This window comes from Pristis pectinata, chromosome 8, assembly GCF_009764475.1.
Source record: "Pristis pectinata isolate sPriPec2 chromosome 8, sPriPec2.1.pri, whole genome shotgun sequence".
NCBI classification, from domain to species: Eukaryota; Metazoa; Chordata; class Chondrichthyes; order Rhinopristiformes; family Pristidae; genus Pristis; species Pristis pectinata.
In genome coordinates this window covers 93,496,973-93,510,856 of record NC_067412.1, presented here as the reverse complement: position 1 = coordinate 93,510,856, position 13,884 = coordinate 93,496,973, and the positions used below count along the sequence as shown (strand labels likewise).

General features: G+C 42.7%; 1 protein-coding gene across 4 annotated transcripts in view; it reads left to right on the top strand.

Annotated features, from left to right (window-relative positions):
- The window catches only part of si:zfos-2326c3.2 (mitogen-activated protein kinase kinase kinase kinase 4), a 264,594-nt gene that overhangs the window by 118,773 nt on the left and 131,937 nt on the right, over nt 1-13,884 (top strand). For all 4 annotated transcript variants that reach the window (XM_052020805.1, XM_052020803.1, XM_052020804.1 and 1 more), the window contains exons 8-9: nt 9,281-9,335; nt 10,153-10,231. In XM_052020805.1, coding sequence (XP_051876765.1) covers nt 9,281-9,335; nt 10,153-10,231 — 134 coding nt within the window. The remainder of the gene's footprint in view (nt 1-9,280; nt 9,336-10,152; nt 10,232-13,884) is intronic.

Below are 13,884 nucleotides of genomic sequence, written 5' to 3'. Positions count from 1 at the left end.
TCTTTGATCACAAAACGCAAAGGGGTGGCATATTTCAGTGTGCAGCTTGGCTACCATAGTGACTACACCTCAAGAGTGCTTCACTGACCATAAGTTGCTTTCAGACATCCAGGGGTCACAAAAGACGTTACATGAGACCTTTTCTCTTTGTGTCTGTTCAATCCTTGCAAAGAGGGTTGCTGATAAATCTGTCACCAGCAAGTCTGTGTTCCCTTCCACCCTGTTTGATGTTAGCTTCATTCTGCAAAGCTTCGGTCTAGAATCAAACGAGACTCTGAAAGGAACCTCCATTGCCAGCATGGGAGTAACACTTCCCGTCGATACCACATCCTCCTGTGACTGTTGTTTTTTCTCTCTAGTTTGCATAAAATAAACAGCAGTTATGTGATCAGACTGTTCTTGGCCAAGATACTTTCTTAGAAAGAGAATAAGGGAAATACAGGTACTTAACTGAAAAACATTTTGGACTTGACAGTAAATTTAAATTATTGAAAATTCAGAGAAGACACAAGAGATGGCAGATGTTGGAATCTGGAGCAACAAACAATCTGCTGGAGGGACTCACCGGCTTGAGCAGCATCTGTAGAGGGAGAGGAATTGTCGACATTTTGGATTGGTTTATTGCTGCAGATTGTTATTGAAAATTAATTTGCCACTTGGTGTAAAAGGAAGGATATGAGCAAGTATGAGTTGTTCCACATGTACCTACCCAAGGATGCAACTAAGGAACCTGGTTGACGCATGCCCGTTTCTTGGTGGTTAAAAACTAATTTCCTTCTTTTAAAGTTTCCCTTTGGTCAATTCCACCAGCCGAAGAAAGATTGTGATGAAAGTGACCACTTCGGTAGTTTAGTCAGGAGAGTACTCAGTATCTCAGTCAGCAATCTTTTGAGAGCACAGAGGAATTGATGTGGGTCAGTAGGTGCTATTATGTCAGCAGTAACTCCGTTGATAGCCCTTTGACACTGAATCTGAACGTTCCAGATCCAAACCTATTCCAAAGGCAGGCACGGTAGTGTAGCAGTTAGTATAACGCTGTTACAGTGTTAGCGACCCAGGTTTAATTCCCGCCACTGTCTGTAAGGAGTTTGTACGTTCTCCCCGTGTCTGCGTGGGTTTCCTCCAGGTGCTCCGGTTTCCTCCCACATTCCAAATACGTATAGATTAGGAAGTTGTGGACGTGCTACGTTGGTGCCGGAATTGTGGCGACACTTGTGGGCTGTCCCCAGAACACTCTACGCAAATGATGCATTTCACTGTGTGTTTCGATGTACATGTGACTAATAAAGATATCTTAAATCTGATACTAAACTTAAGGCCGGCACTTTAGTTAGTACCATTGGAGTGCTTCTCTCTCAGAGGTGCCATCTTTCAAAAGAAGTTGAACTGTGATCCCATGGCATAGGGGTATTCCTTCCCATTCTGGTTAATATGTACCTCTCAGCCAATATTATGAAAATAAAATACTGTAACTCAGGTAATATAGGACTTTTTTCCTTGGAGCATAGGAGCCTGAGGGTTGATCTTATAGAGGTGTATAAAATCATGAGGGGCATAGATAGGATGAATGTACACAGTCTTTTTCCCAGGGTTGGGGAATCAAGATCTAGAGGGCATAGGTTTAAGGTGAGAGGGGAAAGATTTAAAAGGAGCCTGAAGGGAAACTTCTTCACACAGAGGGTAGTGCATATATGGAACGAGCTGCCAGAGGAAGTGGTTGAGGCGGGTACAACAACAATATTTAAAGGACATTTAGATAACATAGAACAGTGCAGCACAGGAACAGGCCCTTTGGCCCACGATGATGTGCCGAACTAATTAAATGAGTAATTAAGTGCCTAACTAAACAAATCACTTCTGCCTACACAGTGCCAATTCCCCTCAATTTCCCGCACATTCATGTGCCTATCTAAGAGCCTCTTGAATGACAGATAGATAATGTGCAGTAAAGAGTCCATCAATAACATCACCCTTAGTATAGTGATGTCAAAGGAAAATATCCGGTTGCATTGATGGACTCTTGACTTCACAATCTACCTTGTTATGACCTTGCACCTTATTATCTATCTGTCATGCACTTCCCTGTAGTTGTGACACTTTACTCTGTAGTCTGTTATTGTTTTTACACTGTACTACCTCAATGCACTGTGTAATGAATTGATCTGTACGAACAGTTTGCAAGACAAGTTTTTCACTCTACCTCGGTACAAGTGACAATAATGAACCAATACCAATATGGAGGATTGGGATAAAGAACTCTGTGCTGTGCAGTTCAATGTGACCTTTCCAGCTGAATTTCCTCATCAGATATGTTGTAGTTGTAAGAATAATGGTGCTGCAATTAGTCCTAAGAGAGTGCTACTCTGATAGCAGGCCCTTCAGCCCATCTCGTCCATGCCTGTCTAAGCTGGTCCCATTTGCCCACATTTAGCCTATATCACTCTAAGCCTTTCCTATCCACATACCTGCCCAAATGTCTTTTAAATGTTGTTATTGTAACTGCCTTAACTAGCTCCTCTGGCAACTTATTCCATATTCGCACCACCCTCTGCATAAAGAAGTTGGCCCCCGCCCCCCCCAGGTCCCTTTTAAATCTTTCCCCTCTCTCCTTAAACCTGTGCCCTCTACCTCTTGATTCCATTTCCCTTTGAAGACAGTTTGAGTGGCAGTCAGAAGCAAAGAACTAAAACTCAGTGTGACTGTACTAGAAACATCACTTGCGCTCAAGGTGGAAACCCTAACCCAGGGATTTCCCTCTAACCACCCATTCTGGCCCAGTGGTGCAGCTGGTAGAACTGCTGCCTCACAGCTCCGGTGACCTGGGTTAGTGCCATCTGTGTGGAGTTTGCATGTTCTCCCTGTGACTTCATGATCTTCCTCTGGGTGCTCCGGTTTCCTCCCACAGATGTGCAGCTCGATTAATTGGCCACTGTAAATTGCCCCTTGTGTATAGATAAGTGGTAGAATCTGGGGGAAGTTGATGGGAATGTGGGGAGAATAAAAAGTGGGTTCACTGTAGGATTAGTGTAAATGGTTATCGTGGACTTGGTGGGCTAAAGGCCTGTTTCCATGTACCTTGGTCGGCATGGACGAGTTGGGCCGAATAGCCTGTTTCCATGCTGTATTACTCTACGACTCTAAAATATTTTCAAGACAAAGACACCAACTTTAGAGGGACCTGGACCTTTATTTTGTGCTTATGGCTCACGAATAGAAGACACTCACCAAGGTCCAAACAATGGTCAGATCAGCAGGTCATTAGCATGTGCTATGATATCAGTTGAACTGTTTCTGAAATGCAGCTGAATAGAAATTAACAGAGATGAATTTTGGAAGCAGAGAATAAGGCACAATTGTTAATTATATCATTTATTGAATGTTACTAATCAAAGGACAAACTCCTCTTTCCAGTGAGGTATAACCTCACCACCTCAGTTTGAAAATATAAATTTAGTTTATATTTAACAAAAAGTCTTAAAACAAGTATCAATAAAAGTGAGCACCAAGCTGTCAGACTGTAGTAAAGAAACTCAGACACCACTTTGGAAAAGTGACGTGTTGAACTGGTTCCAGTGACTCCAGTTCCCAACCAGTCTACCTCCGTGTAACTGAGGCTGAGCTGATCAAGACTGCTATTCACTAATATCAAGTCATCAACTGAACAGGTAAGACCATCACTACTTCCTCAGGAAAACGAGCTTGCCAGCAATGCCCGTTGCCCAAGAATAAATTTCAATAAAAAAATAAGATAAGATTTCTTTATTAGTCATATGTACATCGAAACACACAGTAAAATGCATCTTTTGTTTAGAGTGTTCTGGGGGCAGCCCACAAGTGTTGCCACGCTTCCAGTGCCAACACAGCATAACCCATACATCTTTGGAATGTGGGAGGAAGCCAGAGGACACAGAGGAAACCCACGCAGACATGGGGAGAATATACAAACTCCTTACAGACAGTGGCTGGAATTGAACCCGGGTCGCTGGCACTGTAATAGCGTTATGCTAACCGCTACACTATCATGCCTGCACTGCTGTTTACAGCAATATCTCAACAATTAGCCCAGTATAAACTCAGACACTGTTATTTCCTGTCTAAAAGCTCCCGATCTGATCACCGATCCTGGGAACAATAGAAAATGGCTGGCCAGTTTCACTGAGTTTGCGTTGCCAGCTGGAACCATTGTCATGAATGTGGGGAATGCTGCTCCTGATTTCTGAATACGTGGCAGACTCCCCACCAGCCCACAGCACCAGAGACTCCAAGGGTTAGTCAGTCCCTTTGTTTCCAGTCCACTTTCCAATAAACCTGAAGCTTTACAGCTCGTCTTATTAACAGAGGTCACATACAAAGAGATGCAGTTCTGTCCTAACTTGAAACTTCAATAAAAGCACAGCAATAAGGAAGTGTAACTCAAATGCAGATAACAATTAAGGATTTAAAATTCCAGAAGCAAATGAATGGGCCATTAGGAATAAGTGGTATTGGTCAGAGAACCATACAGCATGGAAACAGGCCCTTCGGCCCATTGACTCCATGCTGACCATCAACCGCCCATTTACATTAATTCTACACTACATAGAACATAGAACACTACAGCACAGTACAGACCCACAATGTTGTGCCGACATTTTATCCTGCTCTAAGATCTATCTAACCATTCCCTCCCACATAGCGCCCTATTTTTCTACCATTCATGTGTCTATCTAAGAGTCTCCTAAATGTCCCTAATGTATCTGCCCCCACAACCTCTGCCGGCAGTGCGTTCCACACACCCACCACTCTCTGTGTAAAAAAACCTTACCCCTGACACCCCCCTTATACCTTCCTCCAATCACCTTAAAATTATGTCCCCTTGTGTTAGCCATTGTCGTCCTGGGGAAAAGTCTCTGACTGTCCACTCGATCTATGCCTTTTATCATCTTGTACACCTCTATCAAGTCACCTCTCATCTTCCTCCTCTCCAAAGAGAAAAGCCCTAACTCACTCAACCTATCCTTATAAGACATGCTCTCCAATCCAAGCAGCATCCCGGTAAATCTCCTCTGCACCCTCTCTGAAGCTTCCACATCCTTTCTATAATGAGGCAACCAGAACTGAACACAATAATATATTTTAATCTCTCCCCATCACCATCATCTCCCCTTTGATTCTACCACTCACCTACACCGAAGGCAATTTAGAGTGAGAGAGTCATAGAGCAATACCGAACAGAAACAGGTGCTTTGGACCAACTCATCCATGCTGACCAAGATGCCCATCTAAGCTAGTCCCATTTGCCTATGTTTGACCCATTTGCCTCTTAACCTTTCCTATCCATGTACCTGTCCAAGTGTCTTTTAAATATTGTTATTGTACCTGCCTCAACCACTTCCTCTGGCAGCTCATTCCATATACTGATCACCCTCTGAGTGGAAAAAGTTGTCCCTCAGGTTCCCATTAAATCTCTCCCCTCTCACCTTAAACCTATGCCCTCTAGTTCTTGATTCCCCAACCCTGGGAAAAAGACAATGTGCATTCACCTTGCCTGTGCTCTTCATGATTTTATACACTGCTATAAGGTCACCCCAATTAAGCAACCAACGCAAGTGTCTTTGTTATGTGGGAGGAGATCTGAGCACCCAGGAGAGACCCACATGGTTGCAGAGAGAACGTGCAAACTCTGCACAGACAGCACCAGATATAAGGATAAAAGTCTGGTTGCTGGATCTGTGAAGCAGCAGGTCCACTAACTGCACCACTGTACACTTCAAGCATTGGGGTAATAAGGAAAAAAAGAAGAAAGATTATACGTTTACATGGTGCCTTTTAAAACCTCAGATGTCCCATGAAGTCAATTAATTATTCTTTGACATATTGCCACTATTGTAAAGGAGGACACAATTCACACAGCAAACTCCACAACGGTAATGTGATAAATGACGAGGTAATCTGTTTTCTTTTATCTTGGTTGAGAGATAAATATTGACCAGAGTGTCCTTATCTGCAAAATAATGTGCTGGTACCTTTGTCTGCAAGAGGTAGACAGGGCCTCAGTTTAATGTTTCATGTGAAGGTAGGTACTATTACAATAACTTTGCAATTTTAAATAGAGAATTCTGTACTTTATTGAACAATTTAACAGCTTCAAATTCACAAAATTCTACTTCAGGAAGGCAAATGATAAAATGTAATTCATCTGTAATCCAGATGGACATTAGGGGGCTGACAGAGATAGTTCTGATAAGATAGACACAAGATAAAATATGGATGTTTCATGGGATAATTGGGTTAGAGCAAAATCTGATTTTTATACACTGTCAGAAAGAGAATGGATTGAATGAAGTTCACAGATGAATTCTTTGATTAAATCTGGGAGAAAAATGATTTCAGGCAAAGCTTAGTTATGACTGGCCCCAAAATTTATTATTGTGAGCTGTTTGCCTACATTTATCTTCCAAAATTTACTGTTTTACCGGTGCCATACAATTAAAATGGATTCTAAACTGTGAAATGGTTATGGACTGGGAGCTTTACCCTCAGATAGTGGTGGTCTTATAGTGAATGGAAGGCCCTTGTTAAATGGAAATTGTGCCTGTTCTGCTGACAATCATCGACAGTGTGGAGTCTGTAGAAAGACGTGAAAAATGGAAGGTCTGGAGGCACACTTGCCCTGATCCTCAAATGACTTTTAACTGACGAGCAGTTGGATTTCCACCATTTTAGGATAAGTTCTTTATTCTGCATCTTCTTTTGGAACAGACCTCACCAGTGGGGGAAGCTGAAGGAGGTCAAAAGGTATTTGCAGATGCCACACCTGACAAGCTCTTTTTCACCCTTTACGTAGGCAGGGTATCCATCTTAAATCCACTGTCCATCACCCCTCCTCTGAAATTTCACCACATTAACAGTGTTGTATTGGTGCAAGGTGTTGGGTGCTCAAAGGAGGCACCTCATAGAGGAGAATGTCCAGCAGGATGGAAATCAGAACTATGCAACATTTTGTCAAGCAAAAGCATGGCTTCAACACAAGAGGTTGTCTGTCACCAACTCACATGAATTCTGGATATTGTTAGGAGTGTGATCAGTGGGTGTGAAGCAATGAGGTATTGCATTAAAGAAAGGAGAGCAAGAGAGAGTTGGGAAGATGATTTATATAACTTCCTTTAAAGTAAAAGAGTATCTCCGTCCCTCACTTTCTCTTTCTCCCCCTTTCTCTCTCTCTGTCTCTCTCCCGCCTTTTCTCTCTGTCTCTCTCCCTCTCTCTCTCATTCCTCCGCTTCTCCTTGTATCTTCTCTCTCTCTCACACACACACACACATATGCACACTCACCAGCAATGCACTTCCCTGTAGCTGTGACACCTTACTCTGTATTCTGTTATTGTTTTTACCCTGTACTACCTCAATGCACTGTGTAATGAATTGATCTGTATGAATGGTATGCAAGACAAATTTTTCACTGTACCTCGGTACGTGACAATAATAACCCAATACCAATACTCATTCTCTCTCTCTCTCTCTCTCTCCCTCTCCCCCACTCTCTCCCTCTCCCCCTCTCTCCTTCCCTCCCCCCCCCCATACCCGCATTTTCCCAGCTGATCCCCAGATGCCCTGAGTTAGAGCCTAAAAGTCTGCAGAAGCAAGTCACCCTCCATCCTGAGAGACTGCCTAAGAAGACAGAAATCCCAAAGATTCACAATCCACTGTGTCATTTGAGCCCTGAATAATGGCTCCCTTTTAATGCTGAGACACTCCCCCTTTTTCTTGTACTACCATCTATTGAAAGCACAGTTTTGTTTTCTGATTCTACACATTTTGTTACACTGCCCTGCCACTCTCAATAAACTGCCTTTCAGAACACACTGACACAATCACATCATCAAACACAGTTCATTCTAATTCAACCTGTATTTTCTCAGACCCAATGAAAGTTCATTGGCCTGAAATGTTATTTCCGTTTTTCTTTTCCCATCTAGCACATGACTTGCTGAGTACTTCCAATATTTGTCATCTTTTTCAATATTTTGACTGCAAGTTAGTTCGATACTCAAAAGCTACCACAAGTTAATGGCAGTTTGAACGTTAGGAAGTTAGGTGTAAGAATGAAACTTGTACCTCAACTGTCTTTGGCCCAGTACTCCTTGTGGTTTGATTTTTGGACCAAATCAGTCATGCAGGCAAACTTCTTGAGGTAACAACAGTTGTGCATCAATTAAATTATTACTGGAAATTTGTCTTATCGTTACTTGCAATCATGACTGCCTCTGAAGTGGGGGAATGATGCAAAAGCGATAGCCTGTAAATAAAGAGCAGCAAACAGTGAAAACATCCCAGGGGGAGGCCATTCTACTCACCTACCTGTGCTGACTCTTTAAAAGACAGATCCAATTAGCACCATGCCTCATGTTCTTTCTCTGTCATCCTTTACAAGAATATATCCAACCTCTTTTGGAAGTATTTTGCTTCCACCAACCATTCAGACAGGGATACAGCTTACTTACAAGAAAAATACTCTCTGAATTGCTCGCTTGAGCCTTTCCAAATTATCTTTAATCTGGTTACAAATAGGTTTCCTCTGTCTACTTCGTTGAAATTCTTCAAAATTTTGAAATTTTCCTAATGTACGGAAACAGATTTTAAAAAAAGGGAACTTGGTTTCAATGTACAATAAAACTGTTTTGTTATCACAACTTAAAAAACATCTTGAGTGGCATTATATTTAAAGTCTCATTTTTGTACCACACCTTACACTGTAGTTTCATCACCAGGGGACTGCACTGGGATGTTTGGATAATTGAGTATTCTCTGTTTATTTACGTACTCTTCTGCATTAATGGCAAAGCTTCACTGATACCTTGGTGTCCACACTTTGAGATGAGATGGGATATCTTTATTAGTCACATGTACATCGAAACACACAGTGAAATGCATCTTTTTAGTAGAGTGTTCTGGGGGCAGCCTGCAAGTGTCGCCACGCTTCCGGCGCCAATTTAGCATGCCCACAACTTCCTAACCCGTACGTCTTTGGGATGTGGGAGGAAACCGGAGCACCCGGAGGAAACCCACGCAGACACGGGGAGAACGTACAAACCCCTTATGGACAGCAGCCGGAATTGAACCCGGGTCACTGGCGCTGTAATAGTGTTACGCTAAGCGTTATACCACCGTGCATGCTCACTCTGCACGATCAAGGCTGAGGTGTGATTGTTGCTTCGTAATAAGACCTCAGTTTGTCTGATATTGTGCTCTTAATTAAGGTGTCTGACTCGCCATTCATTATGTTATTTCATTGCCTGCAGAGTGACCTGTGGTCTTTGGGAATCACAGCAATTGAAATGGCAGAAGGAGCTCCCCGTAAGTAGTTTTGTTCACTGTTCAATGAAGGGTTTCCAGGCAATTTAAGGTTTACATGGATTTTCAGCACACTTTACTTGAAGTACATGGAATGTACAGCACAAAGTAGGCCATTTGGCCCCTCAGACTATTGCAACGTGAACTTACTCCCACCATTCTCCATCTTGCTCCATCAAATTACCCATTTTCTGCTTTCTCTCTTGTGTGCTTGTCTGCTTTAAATGCATCATTTATGTTCCCTCCACGACAGCATCTGGTGGCACATTCCAGCGACTCTCCTGAGCAAAGAAGTTTCCCCAATGTTCCCTATAAGACTTATTGGTAATTTATCTGTAGTTTTGATCTTCTCAGACTCTTAATTCGAACTCCCAGTTATTCCATTATTGTCACTTCAACATTGCTTTTTGCACTAGTTCAGGTTGCATTATGATCTTTGCACTCATTGTTGTACATATTGTTGTATTTATTATTACTATGTGCACTGTTTACTCTGTGAGCCTCACTTGAGCAAGGAATTTCATTGCAGCCCCGGTGCATATGACAATAAACTAATCTGTGTTTCATTAAATCCATTGGTACAAGCACCATAAGTAGTACTTAGTTCTTGATGCCATAAAATCTATTCCAGTTTGTGCGTAATAAAATCTATTTTTAGTGGTATTGACAGATTCTAGTAACAATTTGTATGTCAGTGTACATGGGCAACGATTATTGGATTATTTGTCAACCAGAAAAGTTGGGTTTTTTTTGTTTTTTTAAACCATGTTTGTTTTTTGCTTCAATCATTAAATCCGTCCCTTCTGTTTTTGTCTTCCAGCTCTCTGTGACATGCATCCCATGAGAGCACTCTTTCTCATCCCACGAAACTCTCCTCCCAAATTGAAGTCAAAGAAATGGTAAGGGCCCGTATTGGAGAATGACTATGGTATTAGTTTATTATTGTAACATGTACCGAGATACTTGAAAAGCTTTTGTTTTGCATGCCATCCAGACAGATTATACCATACGTAACTACATTGAGGGTGTAAAAAGAAAGCAGAATGCAGAATATGGTGTTGCAGTTACAGAGGCAGTGCATTGCAGGCAGACAAATAAAGTGCAAAGGCCACGAAGAGGTAGATTAGGAGATGAAGAGTCTATCTTTTAGCATATGAGAGGAGGGTTCCAGAGTCTGATAATAGTGGGATAAAAGCTGTTCTTGAGCCTGGTGGTTCATGCTCTTTGGCTTTTGTATCTTCTGCCCGACAGGAGAATGATGAATGACCAGGACCTGATGTACAATCAGAGTGGGAGTGGTCTTTGATTATATTAGCTGCTTTCCTGAGGCAGCAGGAAGTGTAGACGGAGTCAGTGGAGGGGAGGTTGGTTTGTGTGACGGACTGGGCTGTATTCACAACTATCTGCAATTTCTTGCGGTCACGGGCAGAGCAGTTGCCATACCAAATCGTGATGCATCTGGATAGGATGCTTTCTATGGATGCATCTATAAAAATCGGTAAGAGTCATCAGGGAGATGCTGAATTTCCTTAGCCTTCTAAGGAGGTAGAGGCATTGGTGGGCTTACCACATGTCATTGTAGGGCCATAACAACATTCAAGCTAGGTACTTCAGTGATAAAGTCAAAGGAACATCTTCAGTGAAGGTTAGTAGCTTGTGGAAACCTGTCTCCATAGAACCATAGAACAGTACAGCACAATACAGGCCCTTCGGCCCACAATGTTGTGCCAACCTTTAAACCTCGCCTAAGACTGTCTAACCCCTTCCTCCCACATATCCCCCTATTTTAAATTTCTCCATATGCTTATCTAACAATCTCTTGAATTTCACCAATGTACCTGCCTCCACCACCACCCCAGGCAGCGCCTTCCATGCCCCAACCACTCTGGGTAAAAAGCCTCCCTCTGATATCTCCCTTGAACTTCCCACCCATTACATTAAAGCCATGCCCTCTTGTATTGAGCATTGGTGCCCTGGGAAAGAGGCGCTGACTGTCTACTCTATTCCTCTTAATATTTTGTATACCTCGATCATGTCTCCTCTCACCCTTCTTCTCTCCAAGAGTAAAGCCCTAGCTCCCTTAGTCTCCAATAAGGCTGTTGAGGTTAGGAGTCAATTACAGATTTAAAAACTGTTACTGCTTGCATTTTGACTTGCAAGGGTATTTAGGAAGTTAATACCCATGGCTCTTCCAGCCAATACAATCAACAGAAGAAAACGGGTACATCCTATTTTCTGAAATGTTGCTTGACATAATTAAATATTCCAATTCCTTCTATAACAATGTTGGGTGTGCTTCAGAATCTATTTAGTGGTGTTATGTAACTGCATTTCAGGTTTTTTCCCCTTATGCTGCTATCATCTGAACCCGACTTATACCACGATGCATTATTTTCCCCAGAATGGCTGTGGAATAGTTTCCTTAAATTAATAGTCCTTTTGAGCTATTACTTACCTTAAAGAAAGGTCATTGCCACTGAATTTGAAGGGGGGAATTAGTTCAAGGATATGCTATTTGTTCTAGCTGTTATGGGCAGCAGAAACTATCTCAGCTTCCTCAATTGTAAGCCATACGTCAGTGACACAATGAAAATGCAGCGAGATTAGTCACTGCTCAGTGCTCACCTTTAATTTCTGCACTGCATTTGACATTTCACATTCTGGTGCCACATCTGTTGACAAGTCTAAATTCATTATAAGCAAGAAGACAATAATGGATGTTGTTTGAGGTGCAAAGCTGCTTCATGATTAAGAAGTGCACTTGAACTGGGAACGTGACGAATAAACTATTGCTTATCTCTGATGTGCAGTGTCACAACCTGACCGAGAACCAACAAAGATCCCCAAACACATGTTTCATTTATTTCGTCCACCTGATGCACCACTTCTGGTGAGAAACATCTTCATTGCACCTATTTAAAGTTATCTCCTTGAAGTCCTGGCTAGGGTAGATGAGCGTGACGGTCTACACCATCTGTAGAGCCATAGAGTTATACAGCATGGAAACAGGCCTTTCAGCTCAACTCATCGATGCTGACCGAGATGCCCATCTAAGCAACGCTGGAGGAACTGAGTGGGTCAGGCTGCATCCGTGGAGGGAAACGGACAGTCGACGTCTCGGGGGTCAAGGCCTTCCATCTGCACTGAAAGATAGAAGGGAGATAGCCGGTGTAAAATGGTGGAGGGAAGGGACAGAGAAAGAGCTGGCTGGTGATAGGTAGGTCCAAGTGAGGGAAGTTGGGGGGGGGGGGGGTGATGGGCAGATGAGGAGGGAGGAGAGTGGGAATGATGTCAGAAGCTGCGAGGTGATAGGTGGAAGTGACAAAGGGCTGAAGATGATGGAACCTGATTCCAGAGGAAGGTGGACCCTGGAATAAAGGGAGGGAGTTCTGCATTCTCTCGTGGGCCAATCTAAGCTGGTCCCCTTTGCTCGCATTTGGCCCATGTCCCTCTAAACCTTTCCTATCCATGTACCTGTCCAAATGTCTTTTGAATGTTGTTATTGTACCTGCCTCAACCACTTCCTCTGGCAGCTTGTTCCACATACATACCTCCCTCTGTTTGAAAAAGTTGCCCCTCAAGTTCCTATTAAATCTTTCCCCTCTCACCTTAAACCCATGCCCTGCAGTTCTGATTCCCCAACCCTGCGAAAATATCTGAGTGCATTCACTTTATCTGTGCCCCTCATGATTTTATACACCTCTAGAAGATCACCCCTCAGTCTCCTACCCTCCAAGAAATTAAGTGCTAGCCTGCTCAACTTCTCCCGATAACTCAGTTGCTCAAGTCCCGGCAACATCCTCGTAAATCTTCTCTGGACTTTTTCCAGCTTAATGGCATCTTTCCTATAGCAGGGTTCAAAACTGAACACAATATTCCAAGTGTGGCCTCAGCAACATCTTGTGTATCAGCTTCTATACTCAGTGCCCTGACTGATGTCCACCACTCTTGTTCAATCAGTTTGTTGTCAGTAATAGTGCACCACACTTTAGGGTCAGAAGGTTGTTGGTTCAAATCCCACTCCACAGACTCAAGCTAGACTGATAACCTAATGTACTGTGGGATTGTGAGTTCTGTCACGAACCAGCAACAAAAGAAACACACTGAGCATGATTTAGTGTTAAAAACTATTTTATTAATTACTACTTATGATAATATGTAAAATAAAAGTAAAAATGTTAGTATGTTAGAATTCAGAAATGTTAAACCTTGAACGTTAACCCCAAAACTAAACTCTTCGTGTGTGTGTGTGACAAAGTCCCAAACTCCAAGTTCCGGAATGGTTCTTGAAGTTCAGTTCCACAAGCCATAAGGTGAAACATGAGCAAGGGCTTCTTCAACAACCACCGTTGTCAGAAGATAAGATGTAGATGTAGAGAAACATGGAGAGAGTAAATACGAAATCCAAATGTTCCACGATGGAACCCAAACGACACTTCAGTGTTTACTCGGTAGTGACTTCCTCACCCCGAAAAGCATCCGAATCGTGGTCGTCCACACACAAATACCTGTTTCCTTCTACAGGTCAGCAACAAAGTGAACTCCACTGGAT